At 40.3% G+C, this 19,686-nt stretch overlaps 1 protein-coding gene across 3 annotated transcripts in view; it reads left to right on the top strand.

Moving 5' to 3' along the window:
- The window catches only part of LOC132189302 (tRNA-specific adenosine deaminase TAD2), a 33,212-nt gene extending 15,372 nt beyond the window's left edge, over window positions 1-17,840 (top strand). For all 3 annotated transcript variants that reach the window (XM_059603975.1, XM_059603976.1, XM_059603974.1), the window contains 4 exons: window positions 11,586-11,745; window positions 11,848-11,944; window positions 16,509-16,612; window positions 17,380-17,840. In XM_059603975.1, the coding sequence (XP_059459958.1) occupies window positions 11,586-11,745; window positions 11,848-11,944; window positions 16,509-16,612; window positions 17,380-17,423 (405 nt within the window). In that variant the 3' untranslated portion in view covers window positions 17,424-17,840. The remainder of the gene's footprint in view (window positions 1-11,585; window positions 11,746-11,847; window positions 11,945-16,508; window positions 16,613-17,379) is intronic.
- The last annotated feature ends 1,846 nt before the right edge of the window (window positions 17,841-19,686 follow it).

Raw genomic sequence — 19,686 nt, 5'->3', positions numbered from 1 at the left:
CACGGCCCACGAAAGGGTTTAAGCGAAAGAGGTGGCTATTTTGGAGATGAAGTCTACTGTGGGCCTGGGTATGGGTCAGGATAGCTCAAGCGTTGCTGGGCCAGATGGGTCAAGACCCACTTATTTTTCTTACCTGATAAATTCTAACGGCATGTCGGTGGGGTGGACGACGGGTAAGGATGGCGATCCAGGGGCGTCGATGTCGGTAGGAGGTGCGTTTTTAGGGATGAGATCGTGGGCCGTTTCTGCCGATGGTCAAGAGATCCATGCGGAATTGCCTGGAGAGTCTATCGGTGGTGAGGGCTTGGCTAACGGAGAGACGCGACCGGCAATTGTGCTTCTGTACAGGGTGAAGGTAAGTTTGACCCAGTCGACGCCGGAGAAGCTTTCTATGGCAGTTTCCGGCGCTGACCCAGAGGTGGTAATGCCCAGTGAGGTTACCGGTGCTGTTGGATCGCCGAAAGAGCTTGGAGACACACCGATTCCGCAGGGAATTGCAGTTCTAGGCAGTGGGAAGGCAGATTCGCAACAAATGATGCCGGTGATGTCAATTCTGGGGAGCGAGGTCAGAGATCTTGTGCCATGGTCTTTTGGCGGCTTGAATCAGGTTGGTGTACAGGTTGGGGGAGAGGAAGGCAGGTTGGTTGAGTGTTGTGAGGAAGTCCATTGTTTTGAGGAGGGAGATAGCGCTGGTAATAAGAGTAAGGAGGATGAGGGGGCAGGGGTTTGTGGCATTGGGGGGTCCTCTCCTTTGAACTCTTATGTTCCTACTCCAGGGGGCGCGGCGGGTTACTCGGATTGGGTCATTCAGTGTGCTAATGAGATTTATCCGATTGTGGGGATTTCGTATGTGGGTCATAAGATGCAGTTGTTGGCCTTGTTAACTTTCTTAGAAGAGGAATGCCGGAATAAAGTGATGGTAACTACTTCTAGTAGCGGCATCAACAGTAAGAGGGAGATGAGAAATTTGGAGTGTTTGGTGAATTACGATGCTCGAGGTGTGAGCTCTAGTCGTGGCATTAGGAAGGGGAGGGGGAAGGTAGTACTTTTATGAAGCTAAACATTCTTTCTTGGAATGTGAGAGGATTAAACAAGAGGGATAAACGCATGAGGGTTAGTAATTTGCTCAGAGATTGGGCAGTTGATATTGTTTGCTTTCAAGAGACTAAGATTCAGTGTATGTCTCGAAATATTGTTCGCAGTTTATGTGGGCGGAGTCATGTGGATTGGTGCTGCTTGGATTCTAGTGGGGCCTCAGGTGGTATTTTGATTATGTGGGATACTAGGGTGGTGGAGAAGGTTGATGTGTGCGTAGGGGCTTATACTTTGGCTGTGTCCTTCAGGAATGTTGTGGATCTCTCCGTTTGGGCTTGCAGGGGTGTACGGCCCGAACCGTGACAGGGATAGAAGGCTCCTTTGGGATGAGTTGGTTGGAGTTCTTAGTTGGTGGAACTTGCCATGGTGTGTTGGGGGAGATTTTAATGTTACTCGGTTCCCTAGTGAAAGATTAGGTGGAGCTCGTCTAGATTCTGCTATGATGGGTTTCTCTGATTTTATTTATGAACAAGGGCTTATGGACCTCCCACATGTTGGGGGTGCTTTTATGTGGTCAGTTTCTCCAGATCCTCCTCTGTGGTCAAGGATTGATCGGTTTCTTGTTTCCCCAGAGTTGGAAGCATGGTTTCCGGGGGTGAGGCAGAAGAGGCTATCTCGCCTTTGCTCGGATCACTTTCCAATCATTCTTGAGTTGGGGGATGTGTCAAAGGGGAAAAGGCCGTTCGAGAATATGTGGCTCAAAGCGGAAGGGTTTGTGGCCCTAGTGCAACAATGGTGGGATTCTTATGACTTTCAAGGTTCGAGTTTTGTTCTTGCTTGCATGCTCAAGGCCTTGAAGCTAAACTTGAAGACATGGAATGAGGAGGTGTTTGGAAACATAGAAAGGAATAAGAGGAATCTTCTTGAGGATCTCCGGGTGTTTGATGTGCACGAAGAAAGTAGGGCCTTGGATGAGGAGGAGTTAAGGAGGAAGACCGAGGTTGTTCGAGAGCTTGAGAAGTGTATTCTTATAGAGGAGATAAGTTGGAGGCAAAAATCTAGGGTGTCGTGGTTGAAGGAAGGTGACAAGTGCACTAAATTCTTTCACTTCATAGCCAACTCTAACAGAAGATATAACTCTATAGGTACCCTTTTGATTGGGAATAGTCCTTCAAATCAGGATGAGATCAGTGAGCACATTGTCGAGTTCTATCAAAAGCTATTTTCTGAGCAATGCAGTTGGAGGCCTATGGTAGATGGTATTTCTTTTGATTCCATTTCAGAGGTTGAGGCCAGCTGGTTAGAGAGAGATTTTGAAGAGGAAGAGGTTAAAAAGGTCGTGTCTAAGATGAATGGCAATAAGGCGTCGGGCCCGGATGGGTTTTCTATGGCCTTCTTCCAAACAAGTTGGGATGTGGTGAGGGGGGATATTATGAAGGTGTTTAGTGCATTTCATGCCGAAGGGATGTTTGAGAAGTGCCTCAATGCTACATTCATTTCGCTTATTCCGAAGATTCCCGGTGCCATCAATTTCAAAAACTTCCGCCCGATTAAACTTGTGGGAGGTATCTATAAAATCACAGCCAAGGTTTTAGCAAATAGATTGAAGGTAGTTTTGGACAAGTTTATTTCCAAGGCACAAAATGCTTTTATCAAAGGTAGGCAAATTCTAGATCCCATATTGATTTCCAATGAATGCCTTGATAGTAGGCTGAGATCTAGGGAGCCAGGGGTTATATGCAAAATGGATCTGGAAAAAGCTTATGATCATGTGAACTGGGGCTTCTTGATGTACTTGCTAAGGAGGTGTGGATTTGGAGGGGTTTGGTGTTCTTGGATACAACATTGTATTTCCTCGGCGCGGTTTTCGATTTTGGTAAACGGTTCTCCTAAAGTTTTTTTTAGCAGTTCTAGAGGATTACGACAAGGGGACCCCCTCTCTCCGTTGTTGTTTGTTTTTGTGATGGAGGCTTTGAGTAGAATGATTTCTGCAGCTATTCATGGGGGGTTGCTAGAAGGCTTCAAAGTCGGTAATACTACTGTCTCACATCTTCTTTTTGCCGATGACACCCTGATTTTTTGCAATTCTATGCCCACTCAGTTACGCTATTTGCGGAGTTTTTTTTTGCTGTTCGAAGCTGCCTCCGGTTTGAAGGTTAATTTGGCTAAGTCGATGTTAATTCCTGTGGGGAATGTGAAGCAAGTGGATTCGTTAGCTAGTATCTTAGGGTGTGGGGTTGCCACTTTGCTAGTGAAGTACCTTGGTCTTCCGTTGGGAGCTTCTTTTAAGGCTAAGCATATTTGGAATGATGTTATAGAGAAGTTAGAACATCGGTTGGCCAGTTGGAAAAGGTTGTATTTGTCGAAGGGGGGAAGGGTCACCCTTATCAAGAGCACTCTTGCTAATTTGCCCACTTATTACTTGTCTTTATTCCCTATACCGGTGAGTGTTGCTAATCGCATTGAGAAGCTACAACACAATTTTTTATGGGGAGGTATAGGTGAAGAGTTCAAGTACCATTTGGTGAGGTGGTCGAAGGTTTGCACTCCGATCAAGGAGGGAGGATTGGGTATCAAAAATTTTTTGGTGTTCAATCGCGCTCTTCTAGGGAAATTGTTGTGGCGTTATGGGTCGGAGAGAGAGGCTTGGTGGAAAGTTGTGGTAGATTCGAAGTTTGGAAGTTTATGGGGAGGGTGGTGTTCTCTTGAGCCTGGAGGAGCGTATGGGGTGGGGTTATGGAAGAATATTTGGAAAGGGTGGGTTACTTTCAAAGGCTTTACGAGATTTGTGGTGGGGAATGGGACTAGGGTTAGCTTTTGGCATGATTGGTGGTGTGGAGATACGGCTCTCAAGACAGCTTTCCCAATTTTATTTAGTATTGCTTGTTCGAAGGATGCCTTAGTTGCAGATAATATGGAGGTGCTAGGTAGATCCATTCAGTGGAATGTGAGTTTTTATCGAGAGGCTCATGATTGGGAGGTGGATGTCTTTGCTTCTTTTTTCTAGGTGTTGCATGCAGCCAGAGTGAGACGAGGGCTTGAAGATAGATTATGGTGGAGCTCCTCAAAAAGAGGCATGTTCAAGGTCTAGTCACTGTTCATCTCCTTGGCGCGTACAGAAGGGAGGAGATTCCCCTGGAAGAGTGTGTGGCGGACACAAGCTCCTCCAAGGGCGACTTTCTTTGCATGGTTGGCGGCTTTGGGCAAAATTCTGACCTTAGATAACCTCAAGAAGCGACATGTGATTGTGGTGAACAGATGTTGTATGTGTAAAAGAAGTGAGATGATAGTGGATCATTTTCTTCTTCACTGCGAGGTAGATTCTGTTTTGTGGAGTGCTTTCTTTGGCCACTTTGGGTTGTCATGGGTGATGCCTAGAAGGGTTGTCGAGTTGCAAGCATGTTGGTGGTCCCGGGGAGTTTGGTCTGGAAGAGATGGTGCCTACTTGTTTCTTTTGGTGTTTATGGAGAGAGAAATAATAGGTGCTTTGAGGATTTGGAGAGGTCCTCTGAGGACTTATTATCCTCTTATATTCATACGTTGTATCTTTGGACTGTAGTGTATATTTATCCGGTGTTGATTAGCTATGATGAGTTCCTTGTACGTTTTTCTCATCCTAGTTAGGTGATCCTTTGTATACTCCCAGTGTACTTTGGGGTTTCTTCGCTTTTAATAAAACTGACATACTTATCAAAAAAAAAAAAAAAAAAAAGAATCCGGAACAAGACTTGAACTAGCAAGTGGTCCAGAAATAGCTGGAGAATCCTCCAAAGAAAAAACCTGATTGGCGAAGATAGATGGTTTGCCGTGTAAATCCCAACAAAAATCCACCGAATGATTACTCCGACCACAATGAGTACATTTGCGAGGCTCACGACTACCAAGTCGACCACCACCGCCTTGAGACCGTGCCCAATAAATATAATTCTTTGCATTCAGCTTCATATGGGTCATAGGAGTGTTAACTAAGGATGTCGGGTTAGGGCCATAACCTCAATCAACAAAGAGGCCAAAAACTCCACCACAGAAATACAGCAAGTAACCTTAACAATCGAAAAACCCACTGCAACAATGCTGGAAAACGAGCAAAAACCTGCTCAAACTGTTAGATGAGCATATTAGGGTTAATATATTATATGGGGTATTTTGGTCTTTGTACTCAATGTTACATTATATATATATATATATATGAAGTATGAGAGGAGAAGGCTACGTGAAACAACAAAGCCTCTTCTTTCTTCTCTTTACATGCAAACCCTAAATCCCTCTAACATGGTATCAGAGCCATAACTATTGACTGCATCTGATTACTCGCTCACCCCGCTTCTTCCTCCCTTCTTTATTAATATATTTTTTTTTACCCAAATCCTAGTTTTATTCTACTGAGCGTGGAATTGTGAGACGTGGGCTTCATGCCCGCGAATAGTGATTGGGGATAGATGGTCGCCGGTGTGGTTTGTGGTGTATTTACAGTCTAGTCTGTGGTTGTTGGTGAAGTATATGGCTGCCGGCAGGTTACAGTGATGATCGGCAGAAACTAGGTCGTCGACTGAGTCTGTGGTGGTTTGCCGGCGTGTTTTGTGGTAGTCGCTTGGGTCTATCGCCGTGGTTTTTGGTATCACCGGTGAGGTCTGTCAGACACCGGCGTGTTTCCATGTATTTCCGGCGAGTTTCCGGCGAGCCTCCGGTAATTCTCCGGCGCAGGTCCCTGTTTGGTTTAGCTTCTGGTTTTGGTCTTTCTAGTGGGATTTCCGGCGTGGTCTGCCTGTCCCCGACGAGTTTCGACGGTCTCCGGCGAATCTCTGGCGAGTTTCTGGTTTTGGTTTTTTTTTTTTTCATTCCTTGTAAGTGGTTGTAACAGTTACTATTATTTTTTTTTGTATTTCTGTGGAGTCTGGCTTCTTTGTTGTTGAGATTATGGCCTCTAAACTTGAAACTTCCTTCGTTAATGCTCCTATGACTCTTGTGAAGCTCAATGGAAAGAATTATATTTATTGGGTAAGGTCTGTTGAAGTTTTTCTCAAAGGCAAGGGCTTGTTTATTCACTTAACCTCGGGTATGCCTACAGAGTATCCTCCTAGCCTTTGGGAACAAGAAGATAATCAAATTATCTCTTATGTTGAATAGTATTGAGTCTCACATTGGATCTTCATGCATCTACTTGCCTAGTGCCAAGGACATCTGGATCTTGCACCTTCATTTTCCTCATGTGCTTTACAGTCGTCATCCTCAGCTCTTCAGTGGCATTGTCGTCTTGGTCATCCTTCCCTTCCTACGTTGAAGCATCAAGTCCCGAGTCTTCGAAACAAGTTGTCCGTGTCTTGTGAAGCTTGTCAGCTTAGTAAGCACCGTCGTGTTTCTTTTCCGTCTAGAGTTGTTAGTCGTGTTTCACATCCTTTTGAGTTAGTTCATTCTGATGTATGGGGTCCAATGAATATTGCATCCAATAAATTTCATTATTTTGTGACCTTTGTGGATGATTTTTCCCGTATGACTTGACTATTTTTAATGAAAAATCGTTCAGAGTTATTTTCTGTTTTTCAGATTTTTCATAATATGATTAAGACTCAATTTACTAAGAAAATTCGTATTTTGTGTTCTGATAATGCCAAAGAATACACATCTAGTTCTTTTGCCTCTTATTTGTCTGATAAAGGCATTAGCCATCAAACATCATGTGCTCACACTCCACAACAAAATGGAGTGGCTGAACGCAAGAATCGTCATTTATTGGATGTTGCACGCTGTCTCTTATTTAATATGCATGTCCCCAAACATTTTTGGAGTGACGCTGTTCTTACTGCTTGTTACCTCATTAATCGAATGCCCTCCTCGGTCTTAGATTGTGCTTCTCCTCATTCTCTCTTATACTGTTCTTCACCCCCATTTGCTTTACCACTTAGGGTTTTTGGGTGTGTTTGTTATGTTCATAATTTGGGTCTTGGTTATGATAAACTTGATCCTCGTTCTACCAAATGTGTCTTTCTTGGTTATTCCACAACTCAGAAAGGTTATCGTTGTTATAGTCCTGTTCTTCGCCGCTACTTTATTAGCGCTGACGTCACCTTTGTTGAGTCTCTTTCCTATTTTCCTGTTGATGCGTCTTTCGGAGCGTCTACCCTTGAGCCTGATGTCGTGTCTGTTCCGCTGCTTGTTCCATATCTCTCTAAGTCTGTCATGTTGCCTCCACCTTCACCTGCTCATCTCTAGGTTTATACACGTCGGCCACGACCATCAGCTCCTGCACCTCCACCATCATCCTCCCCGTCTTCGGATCCGCTGGCACCTGCATTTGATTCCTTGCCCATTGCCCTACGGAAAGGTACACGTTCTTGCACTACTAAACATCCTATCAGTCAGTTTGTATCCACTAGTTCTTTATCTCCTTCCCATTCTTGCTTTATTTCCCATCTTTCAACTGTTTCCACCCCAAAGACAGTGCAGGATGCCTTATCTGACTTCGGTTGGAGGCAAGCTATGGAATTGGAAATGAAGGCCTTACATCAAAATGGAACGTGGGAACTTGTTTCATTACCCCCTGCTAAGAAGACTGTTGGTTGCAAATGGGTATACACGGTTAAGTTTAATCCTGATGGTTCTGTTGAACGGTTGAAAACTTGTTTGGTTGCTAAGGGTTATACACAGACATATGGTATTGATTATGATGAGACGTTTTCTCCAGTTGCCAAAATCTCTTCCGTTCGTATTCTTATTTCTTTGGCTGCTAATCTTAATTGGCCCTTATTTCAGTTGGATGTCAACAATGCCTTTTTACATGGGGATTTACATGAGGAAGTTTATATGGAGCAACCACCTGGGTTTGTTGCTCAGGGGGAGTATCGGAGTTGTGTTTGTAAGTTAAAAAAGGCTTTGTATGGTCTCAAGCAATCTCCACGGGCATGGTTTGGGAAGTTCCCTGAGGCCGTTATGGAGTTTGGTCTTCAGCGTTGTCAGACAGATCATTCAGTATTTCACTTGTATACAAATGCAGGCTACATTCTTCTTGTGGTATATGTGGATGACATTGTGATTACAGGTGATGATTCAGGAGGTATTGCTCGATTGAACTGTTTTTACAGCAAAAGTTTCATACTAAAGATTTGGGAAAACTCAGATATTTCTTGGGGATTGAAGTTGCTAGATCCCGAAAGGGTATCAATTTATCTCAAAGAAAATATGCACTTGATTTGTTAGAAGAGATAGGTCTCTTGGATGCTCGTCCTGTTGACACTCCAATGGATCCTAATCAGAAATTAGTAAAAGATGAAGGAGAATTATTTGAAGATCCTAGTAGGTATCGTCGTTTGGTTGGAAAGTTGAATTATCTCACTATTACTAGGCCAGACATTTCATATGCAGTTGGTGTTATTAGTCAATTCTTGGAGGCTCCTAGAGTTTTACATTGCGAAGCTGTTACTCGTATTATTCGATATTTGAAAGGAGCTCTTAGCCTTGGGATATTGTATAGACCGAATGGACACCTCCGGGTAGAAGGGTTTACTGATGCAGATTGGGCAGGTTCCCTCTCAGATAGGCGATCTACTACAGGGTATTGCACATTCTTGGGTGGTAATCTGGTGACTTGGAAAAGTAAGAAACAGACGGTGGTGGCACGGTTGAGTGCTGGGGCAGAATACAGGGCAATGTCTAATACTGCTAGTGAATTGACGTGGTTACAACATTTCCTACAGGAGATTGGATTCACCGCTCCTACTCCTATCCCGTTATTTTGTGACAATCAAGCTGCTATACATATTGCATCTAACTCTGTTTTTCATGAAAGAACTAAGCATATTGAGATCGATTGTCACTTTGTTCGAGATAAGATACTCAGCAGAGATATATCTACACCATTTGTGAAGTCTGGAGATCAACTAGCTGATATGTTTACAAAGTCCTTGTGTCGAAAGAAGTTAGAATTTATTTGTTCAAAGTTGGGCTTATATGATATTTATGCTCCAGCTTGAGGGGGAGTGTTAGATGAGCATATTAGGGTTAATATATTATATGGGGTATATTGGTCTTTGTACTCAATGTTACATTATATATATATATATATATATATATATGAAGTATGAGAGGAGAAGGCTAAGTGAAACAACAAAGCCTCTTCTTTCTTCTCTTTACATGCAAACCCTAAATCCCTTTAACACAAACCAACGCCAATCAGTAAAATAATGAGAAAGAGGAGAACCAGTGGAAATACAGTTGAAAAACCAAACAGGAACCTTCGCTAGAGACTCGCCGGAGATAGAACAAACTCGCTGGAGACAGGCAGACCAGGCTGGAAATACTAAAAACAGAAGTTAAACCAGAGAGGAACCTTCGCCGGAGATAGGCAGAGCATGCCGGAACCAAAAATAGAGGCTACAGAAGCAATTGATGACCACAGAGCAAGGTTTCAACAACAACTCAACATTCCACCGAAGTAAAGTTTTCTCCGATGACCACTACAACCACTCCGATGACCACTGCAACTACCACATACAACGCCGACAACCACACCCATACACCTTGACTGAAAAAAAAATATATATATATATATATTTTTATTTAGGGAAAAACTCGCACCCAAACAGCCACGATACTACTGGTTACACCCCAACGGCTGACGATGACAAACTTGACGGCGGCGATGACGACGACATCACACCTCTAATGACGGTGATATCGTCGCCATCTACCCCCATTCATGGTCATGAAGTCCAATTTTCATACTGCCATGATCCGTAGAACAAATAGCAGGAAAAAAAAATGATGAAGAATAGAAGAAGGACTAGGGGAGCTGTCAGTATTCTCTTACTACCCCTCTCCTCTCAAACGACATATATTTAGGTATGGGTATTCTCTTAATTAAGAAATAGAGGTATGGGTATTCATCAATGTTAGGAAAGTGTATTAGGGTTAATATGTGATATGGGTATTTTGGTCTTTGTATTCTAAGTTGCAATATATATATATATGTCAGTATTCTCTTACTACCCCTTTCCTCTCAAATGACATGTATTTAGGTATTGGTATTCTCTTAATTAAGAAATATAGATATGGGTATTCATCAATGTTAGGAAAGTGTATTAGGGTTAATATGTTATATGTATATAAGTTGCAATATATATATATTGCAACTTAGAATACAAAGACCAAAATACCCATATAACATATTAACCCTAATACACTTTCCTAACATTAATGAATACCCATACTTATATTTCTTAATACCTTTTTTAACCTGGTTTGGGGGATTTTTTTAGGAGGGGGAAGACAACTGCCTGGTTGTGGGGGCCGCGGGGGGGATGGCGGTGGGGGGGTGGTGGTGTTGATCCTTCTTAAGACCTTGCGTAACAGCCCATTTCTATTGACCTATTGACACTCCTCCTTATGCTATCCATAATCTTAATTGACTCCCTCTATTAGGTTTTCCATCCATTTGGCTAGTAGAAAGACATTTTATGGGTTCTATTTCCTTGTCAGATATTCTTTCCCGTTGTAAAAAAATAAATAACCATTACATATTCAAACAATAATAAATAAATAAAGCACAACTGAATTTTAGCCAAAATGTTGATCCAAAACTTCCTGAGATGAAGATCCTTTCCACACAAATTGAAGGACACAAGCCTCTCCACAAAGGGCTTGGAGCTTTCGATCTAGTGCAGGTCCCACTTGGCCTTCTTGGCTATGCAAGGGACGCTCTTGAGCATGTGGAAGAGGCAATGCTCCTTTCCCGAGTAGTAGGTTTCAAGCAACATGTAGTATATCTCGGAATGGATGTTCTTGATGGCAATCTAGAAGTTGTAGAAGGCATGGGCCTCTACAATACGAGGTTCTCCAAAATTGTGCTGTCTGGAACAGCAAAAAAGGCACAGAGGGGTCATGAAGTGATTCTCGTTGTGGGTTAGGGTTTCCCAGCTACAGAGATTGTGGGAGGTCAACCTTCTCGACGGCCGAGAAGCACAACAATTAAACCTTGTAAATTCTGTTGTGCTTATTGGCAGGAAAGGATATCTGGCATGGCATTGGGACCTACAAAACTGATTTTCAGTAGTCAAATAAATGGAAAGCATAATGGAGGTGATCTTTTAGGAATAATGGGTAGTATAAGGGGTATTAGTTGCTTATTTGGAAGCTGAGGGGGTGTCGATAGAAATAGGCCTCACTTCAAGGGGTATTTGATACAATATACTAAATTTTATTTATTTGATGCCAATCCAAGTGTAGCTCAAATAGCACCTCTTCCCGAACAAGAATGGGATAAATGGCGAGGCTGTGAGTAGAAGACCCATGGATAACTTACCAATTACGTTTTTTTTTTTCACCAAGTATTTTACTGATATTATTGCTTGTGACTTTTCAAACAATAATTCTAGAATAAGTATGTTTGTCACCATATGTTATTACCTTGATCTCTTACTGATATAATAACCCTAATTTATGTACAAGTTGAGGGCCTTCTGCCTTTTAATGTTTTTTCAGCTGCGACTTCTACTTCGAACTAATTTTGCAGGGTTTTATGATTTTAAAGTAAAATTTTACTTGTTATTTGTGTTCAGGCAACGAGGCATGCGGAAATGGAAGCTATTGATGTTCTTCTTGAGGGCTGGCAAAGAAATGGACTTTCAAAGTTAGAAGTTGCTAAAAAAATTTCAAAGTGCTACCTTTATGTTACTTGTGAACCATGCATAATGTGTGCAGCTGCTTTATCAATTCTTGGTATGCTCTTATAATCTCTCTGCTCTATCAAAGCTAATTTATTTGATTTTTTAAGTTGCGTTCTGATACGCATTAACTTGTTTTCTCTTGTTCTCTCTATAGGTATAAAGGAAGTATTTTATGGCTGTGCAAACGATAAGTTTGGAGGTTGTGGATCAATATTGTCTTTGAACTTAGGTCGCTCTGAGCCATGTGAAAGGTTCATTGCTGAACTCAAGTCTTTGGTGATTGGTTCAATTTATTGTTTTATTACTTGGAAACTTGCTTTTTATTTTTCGGCTAAACTGTACTTTTGGACCCTAAAATTTTAAATAGTTTGAATTTTTCCCTATTTTTGTAATTTCAATTTAGTCCTTTCATTCATCAGATAGAGGGTCTAAATAGAGGGGTTGGTTTGCACGGCCACCCTCAACATGGTTGGCCACCAACCCCTCCTGTTTGGGGGTGGCTGCGTTACCACCCCTGGGTTGGAGTTGGCCACACAACCCACCCCTTGGTTGGGGGCGGCTGTGTGAATCCCCTTGCTTGGGGGTAGCTACACAATCTACCCTCTCTATTGGAGGTGGCTGTGCGAGATGGGGACCGCCACCCTGTCCACCTCCACAAGGGGTTTGCGTAGTCACCCCCAGCCAAGGGGTGGCTTGTGCGTTCACCTACAATCCAAGAGTGGCTTGTGTGGCCTCTCCAAATAGAGGGGTTGGCTTGCGCAGCCACCCCCACTGTTGAGGTGGCTGCGTGAGCCAACCCCTGTGTTTTGGGGTGGCTGCATTACCACCTTTGGGTTGGAGTTGGTCATACGAAACCCTTCCGTTGGGAGTGGCTATGTGAGTCACCCCTTTTCACTGGCGGCTTGAGCTCCCCATCTTTTTTTTTGGGCTTTATTTTATTTTTTTAATAAAATAATTTTTTTTTTTAACATTTTAATTTTTTAAAGTAATGAGTTAGCTCTTACACTTGTGAATTTAATAACCTGTTTTCTCAAAATATTCCTATAAGAAAGGTGTGAAAAGTTTCTAAGAAGTGTTTTATATTTTGAATTGTTTGTTAATGGTTTTGAGAAAGTGTGTTATGGCTTTTCAAAACATTATTTCCATTTCTTTCATTCCCCGCTGAAAATATCAATATCTTGTACACAACTTGTCATTGACTTCTGAAAACATTATTGCATACCTTGTATAGGTTTCTATTATTCCAACTTTTGTTGACTTTAGAGAACATTAATACGTGCCTTATATAGGTCTACATAATCAATCCGAACTAACCAGCTGCTGTGAATGACAGGGAAAGACCAAAACACCTATGATTGGAAAATATTAAAAAAATGAAAATCTGACTGAAATATTTAAGCTCCTCTAGCGTGTTCCAGTTGGGATTCTTAACAAAATGCTGTGTTTGCTTTCAAATCAGCTGTTCCTCTTCTCTTGTTGTATTTTCCCCACCTCCACAGCATATTATTTGCATCAATATGTATGACCTATTAGAAAGGCAAGCATTCACAACAGTATAACAGATGATTGTGGAATGGTCTTAGAAATGAGAGCTATGAAGGAGGTGGCATAGATAATTATTGAAAAGCTTTGATGTGGTAGATCAGGTCATCAGGGAAGTAGCTTCTCAATTTTCTTGAGATGAGCCTTTAGTTGTTTAGAGATGAATTAGAATAAAAAGTTATGGGGCAGTCTGGCTTATTAAGAAATTGTAGTTTTCTGTAATTTCTCTTTCCAAGGATTCAGATGAACCTGCTGGTCCCTCACTGTGTGGTTTAGGGGAAGTCTAGCTTCTTTCAGTGATGAATTGGTAGCTTTCAGTTCTTGTTTTCTTATCAATGGATATATACCTTAAATCCTTCAGAAGTCTTGGATCAGGCTGCCTTTTATCTTAAGAAAATCCCAACATACTTCATGTCTAGCCCGAACCCTCACATCATTATAACAAGCTTAACTGGAGTTAACTAATGATTGTTGACTCGTGAAGGAAAGATACCCAATGATGCTGGCATGATTGGCAAGCTGCACACTAAATCAGATAAATGCCGCAAAGAAGGAAGATGTAGACTTCAATGATGGATGGCCAAAATTGACAATTCCACTGATGCGGGTTATGCCATTGTGCAGAGCAATAGCACCCATTGAATAACGGCTGAGTACTCAGCTCTGGTAAGATTAGCTGGCACTAACATTGTAGCCTTGAGTCATGGTGGTGTTTGGTAAATGAGTTGGCCTTGACATTGTAGTTGATGTAGATTGATGTGAAAAAAAAGTAAGAATGTTTTATATAAAAAAGTAAAAAAGTGATATGGAAAAGTGAAAAAGTTTTGTTTTGTAGTGATTTTTTTTATTTGAATAATAATAAAAAGTGAATGATGTGATATAAAAAGTAAAAAAGTTAAAATGTTTTGATGTTAATTTTTTTAGGAAATGGTGATGAACAGTATCTAAGCCAACTCCAACCCCTTTACCAAACAAGGCCATATGAGTACATAACCTGGTTGCCATAACTCGCATGCAAATCATAACTAATATCAATAGTCTGGCGATCACCTTCACAAGAGGTACAGAGTCATGACCTTTACCACGATCTCGGCTGGCCTCATATATCCCTTATTCAGTTCAAATCCTCCCCCAACCAATCCACCAAAAAGAGAACTACTCGTGCAAAACTACCACTTGAAATCCTTTCATGGATATATAGTCATTTCACCTAGCAAGGAAGCGCGTCCAATACATATCTTACGTTTTCTGTTCAAATTAACAATCAGACTGGTGGAGGGGCATTGAAACAAATATATTCGAATTAGGGAGAGAATTACAGCGATTTAAAGATTGAAGAGGAAATTCCAGTTATTGTAGTTGGGGAAAGAGAGTTGTGGGGGTAGGTTTGGGGTGAAGAAGTGTAATTCACCCTCGCTTTTATCTATTGTTCAGAAACCTACTTATTCGGACTAGTTTAACCTATTTCATATCTCTACTTATTAAAACTTCTCTTATTCTTCCTCTTCATCTTCTGTCATTTAAAATCAAGTTTCTAGAGTTAGAAACCCATTTGGGAGCTCGATTTCAATAAGTGTGATTTTAAAAACTGCATTTTTTAAATTTTCATTTTTTAAAATCGCACAAGCGTTTGGTAAAACATGTTAAAATCACACAGAATTTTTTCACGATTTTAAAATTTGCGTTTTTAAAATTGCAATCCCAAACACTCCAAAATTGCGATTTAGTTTAAAAACGCATATTATTTCTTTAAAAATGCACTCCCAAACGGGCTCTTAATTTCATTATGAGCTTGTCGTCTTCTTTGAATTGTTAGAAAGGGAATTTTAGAAGGCATAAAACAGTATTAATTCGGAATGCTATCCTTTTGTCCTAATGTGGTGTATTTGGTTTGGGTGGAATTGCCGCACATTTGAAGGAGTGGATTTTGATGTCATAACATTAGGGTCCCGTATCCTCGTTCCTGATCTGATTGATGGTGTCTTTCACATGTTTCTTTGTCACCTTTATTGGGTTTTCTAAATCTTTCATTTTTTTCTTAGATATCATGCTTATTCAGGGACTTCTCTTGTATGTTGATCATGTTACTTCTCAGAGAGAGAGAGAGTTTCTTAGATATCATGCTTATTCAGGGACTTCTCTTGTATGTTGACCATGTTACTTCTCACAGAGAGAGAGAGAGAGAGAGAGAGAGAGAGAGAGTCTGCACCACTAGAACACCGCAAACAGGGTATGTTAAGAGAGAGAGGCAACTCCACTAGAACACCGCAAACAGGATATGTTGACCATGTTACTTCTCCACGAGAGAGAGAGAGAGAGAGAGAGAGAGATTCTGCACCATTGATGTTATGTATCCTTGGAAGGAAAAGCAAGGGTCTGCACCACTAGAACACTGCAAACAGGGTATGTTAAGAGAGAGAGAGAGAGAGAGAGAGGGAGTCTGCACCACTAGAACACCGCAAACAGGGTATGTTAAGAGAGAGGCAACTCCCACTAGAACACCGCAAACAGGATATGTTGACCATGTTACTTCTCCACGAGAGAGAGAGAGAGAGAGAGAGAGAGAGAGATTCTGCACCATTGATGTTATGTATCCTTGGAAGGAAAAGCAAGGCAACTCCCACTAGAACACCACAAACAGGATATGACTTTATTGATTGGGGTAAATGAGTCTGGGAGGACATGAGCCACAACTCAATCCGGTTAAATGAATACTGATTGAACTACGAGGCATTTTTTAGAAGCTGGAATCGTCAAGGATTTGTTGTAGATGTTCTGTAGTAAATGATAAAAGTCTGATCGACCCTATTTATTACATAAAAGAGGGTGCTGAATATTTCTGGGGAAACAACATTGATTTGTTGGAAATGGATTTAAGTTTTCATTTAGTCTTTAATGATGGAAATACGTCCCATTTCATCTATTATCCTTTGTTCTTTTCTCAGAAGTATATATCCTTACTAAGTAATTTGCTTGTTTTTATCTACAACTCTTTGTCACCGACCAACAGTTGCAACCACTTTCTTTAGGGGTTCTATGCTTTCAGAGTGTTTATCTCAAACAAAGAAATCTACAATTTTCTGCTTGACTCATGTAGAAACCCGAGAATGTTATGATTGGATATTAGACTTGGAGTCTGATCCCCAATGTAGGAAGCTAAAGAGTGTTTTGGATAACTTAAATTATTTATTTTTGGATGCATATTCTGTGACTAATTAATACATGATGCAATTCATATGAATGGGCTGTCTATAACTTCATTTTTATTGGTAGCGGTGCTGTTCCACAAGGCAAAGGTTTCAAATGTAATGGAGGAATAATGGCATCAGAAGCAGTCTCTCTTCTGCGAACCTTCTATGAACAAGGGAACCCAAATGGTATTTAACTTCATCCTATTTAGACTCTGTTTGACTGCATTTGGGGAAGTGATAATTCTTGTTTTGAAAGCATTTGATTACACACAGAAAAGAAATAAGTCACATTTGAAAATCTGTTTGATAATTACTTATTGACTCACACATCCTTCCCAAGACTATAAATTATTACTCATACAAAATTTCTTTGCTAACCATGACATTTGAAACCAGTAACACATTCGATCTTTCTAAATTTGAAAGCTGTTCAACTAAAAATCTTAAGCTATTAGCAAGTAAGCCAATAATGTTTGTTAAAGAAACAAACAGTAAGCATGCCTGTGCACCAAATGTCAGCCCTGCACAGTACAGCAAAAGAAATCACCAAATTAAAGGGCTTCTCAAGATTAAACCAAGGCTCTAATACCATGTTAGATACCTTCCAATTTAAAAGCTCAAGTTATAAGAAGTCGATCAATTGTGTATATCAAGCAAACAGACATATTACACTAATGACCCCGGCATAAATGTATGCTTTTCATGTCATAGAATTACTGCATAGTACTATGTCCAAAAGTAGATAATGAACCATAAGCCCAACCGGAAACGAAAGAACGGTTCAATTCTATAACCCAATCCTGACTAGAGTTATATGTAATAATTATTGCTGGAAGATGTCAATGAATAAGCTGATATTGCAGTATCAACATGAATCTTAAGTGATGGTTGGATGTCTAGTAGTCAGTATAACTTAATCAAGTTATACATATAATGATTTTGTTTTGTTTCAGCTCCAAAGCCTCACAGACCTCTAGCTCACCAGGCAACGCGCTGAATATGCACAAATGCAGGTCGGTTCTTACCAGCTAATTATATTGGATTGGTGAGCTTGAGTGCACACCCATAATTTCTGACAGAAAGTATTTTGAGTTCTACATGTGTATCTTCAAACATTCTTTGAGGTTTTCTTCCAGGACATTATGCTAAGTGCTGTTGTAGATTGTAGTACCCTTTTAAATTGAGTAATATTATTAAGTAAATTGCTATACAACTGATTGGGATAACATGGTAGTGAAAATTAGCCCTTATTATTATTTTTTTTTTACAACTGCTGATCTAATGGATAATCTGATCCGTTGATTATCACTGCAACATCATCAAGTTGTATGCTAGTCGTATAACAATTTACTAAATATCTTTACTCTTTAGAGTTATTTTGGACTTCGGCAATTCTACGAGGTGTTGATATTAATTAATGTACTCCAAAGACTGTACTCCAAACACGTGCCCTTGGTTTTAAGTCTTTACGGACTTATCAAGAGTATAAATATTAGGATTTCTATGATGTATAATTTTAAGTTCTTGGATGTGTGAAAATGCGGAAATGTTTTTAACTCAAAGTGCTCTCTATTCTCTAATCGTGAATATTCAGTCGTCATGAGTGATATTAAACTTTATTGAAGAGACATCCTTACTTGCCCCAACTATGCTGACGTGTAGGGTATCATCTGACCATGACTAATATTGACTATGTTGACACCATGGTAATGGAAACACATTCTTGCTTGATTTGTGACAATGCTTACGTCACGGGTCTTGTGACTATGTTGATGTCAAGTGTGGCACAACCACGACAATGTTGGCGTTGTGGAGGGTGCACAAGCCTGAATATACTAACGTCAATGGTGAGTATAATCATGAATATTGTGCAAAATACCACAATTATGGTAAATAAAACAAGACAATCATACACAATGATACCAAGATTCACGTGGTTCTCTCAGTGTGCAGTACGTCCACAGGTAAAGGCGATTACGAAGAAATTTACCATCAAAGATAGAGGACAAAAATGTGGAGAAAACCACTTAGAAGTTAGAACCCAAAGTCCTAATACACTTAAAATCGCATTATCACACAATAGAGATTATTTCACAAAAACAGTAAAGACAATAATACAAACTACTCTTTTGTTGGAAATAAGTGGCGACTGGTCTCTCTCTTTTTTTTTTTTTCTTTAATTGTTGCATGCATGACTCCCTCAGTTTATTTATTTATTTATTTTTTTCTCTTGCTTCGATTCAACAAAGCCAGGAAGAATACTTGTGCTTCTTTTCCTCTATTCTTTTACGCGGCTAAAAGACTATATAAGTAGCAAGGTGAGCAGTGCTTCTTCTACTATGTATCAAAAGGACCGAAACAAGCTTTTTTATAAAGCCTACAAATCAGTGCTAAGGCTTTCGCCTAATTCAAGTTGGTTATGAACACTAAAATCCAATAGAAGAATAAAAGACAGCGGGGCCACTTGATTTGATGGGTGATAAGTCACACTAAGTCAACAAATCTCCACCTTAACTTAAAATTCATCAAGTCTAACAATATGAATCTTCTTTTGATGTATTTGCCAAAGCCCTTAAGGGCAATAACAATCCACAAATACCACTCTAGTTCAAGCATGTCTTGAACTAGAGCATAGGACCTGGTTTAGACATAACATCATGCTTTCTATCAGTTTCATTGGCCGCAAAGCTTTTTCAGCTAACTCTTTTATCTTGTAGACCCATTTGCACCCTTTAGTCATTTTTCCCTTAGGCAATTTTACTGACTTCCATGTTTTGCTTTTCTGTGGTAACTCCACATCTTTTGACATAACTATTATGAATAGACGATAGATCTCCACTACTAGCTACTAAAGCAAAAGAAACCATATTCTCAAATTTATACATTTTCGATGCTTTTAATCACGTTTCTCTCTCTCTTGCAAAAAAATTAGGCTCTTTTTGGGGTTATGAGTCTTTTGAAACATGTTCATCATCACATACACCCATTGATGAATGTTGGTCATCAAGCTCCACTTCCACAATTGGTTTCCTACACACATAGTACTTGCAAAAATCTAATTTACATGACTTCTCATACCTTTTAACATATTCCTCTTGTGAAGCTCAAATATATTGTGCATGCCTAAATGGCAAAGCTGCATATGCAACAAAACTATATTATCGCTATCTAGTTCTAGCTGAAATGGACATTGTAACTCCACCTGCAACTGTATTCCTGAGTAACTTATACAAATTGTCAATTTTCTTACCCTTCATTAC

This window comes from Corylus avellana, chromosome ca8 (assembly GCF_901000735.1).
Source record: "Corylus avellana chromosome ca8, CavTom2PMs-1.0".
Taxonomy (NCBI): Eukaryota; Viridiplantae; Streptophyta; class Magnoliopsida; order Fagales; family Betulaceae; genus Corylus; species Corylus avellana.
Note: the sequence above shows the minus strand (reverse complement) of the source record. Positions and strands in the feature narration are given on the sequence as shown.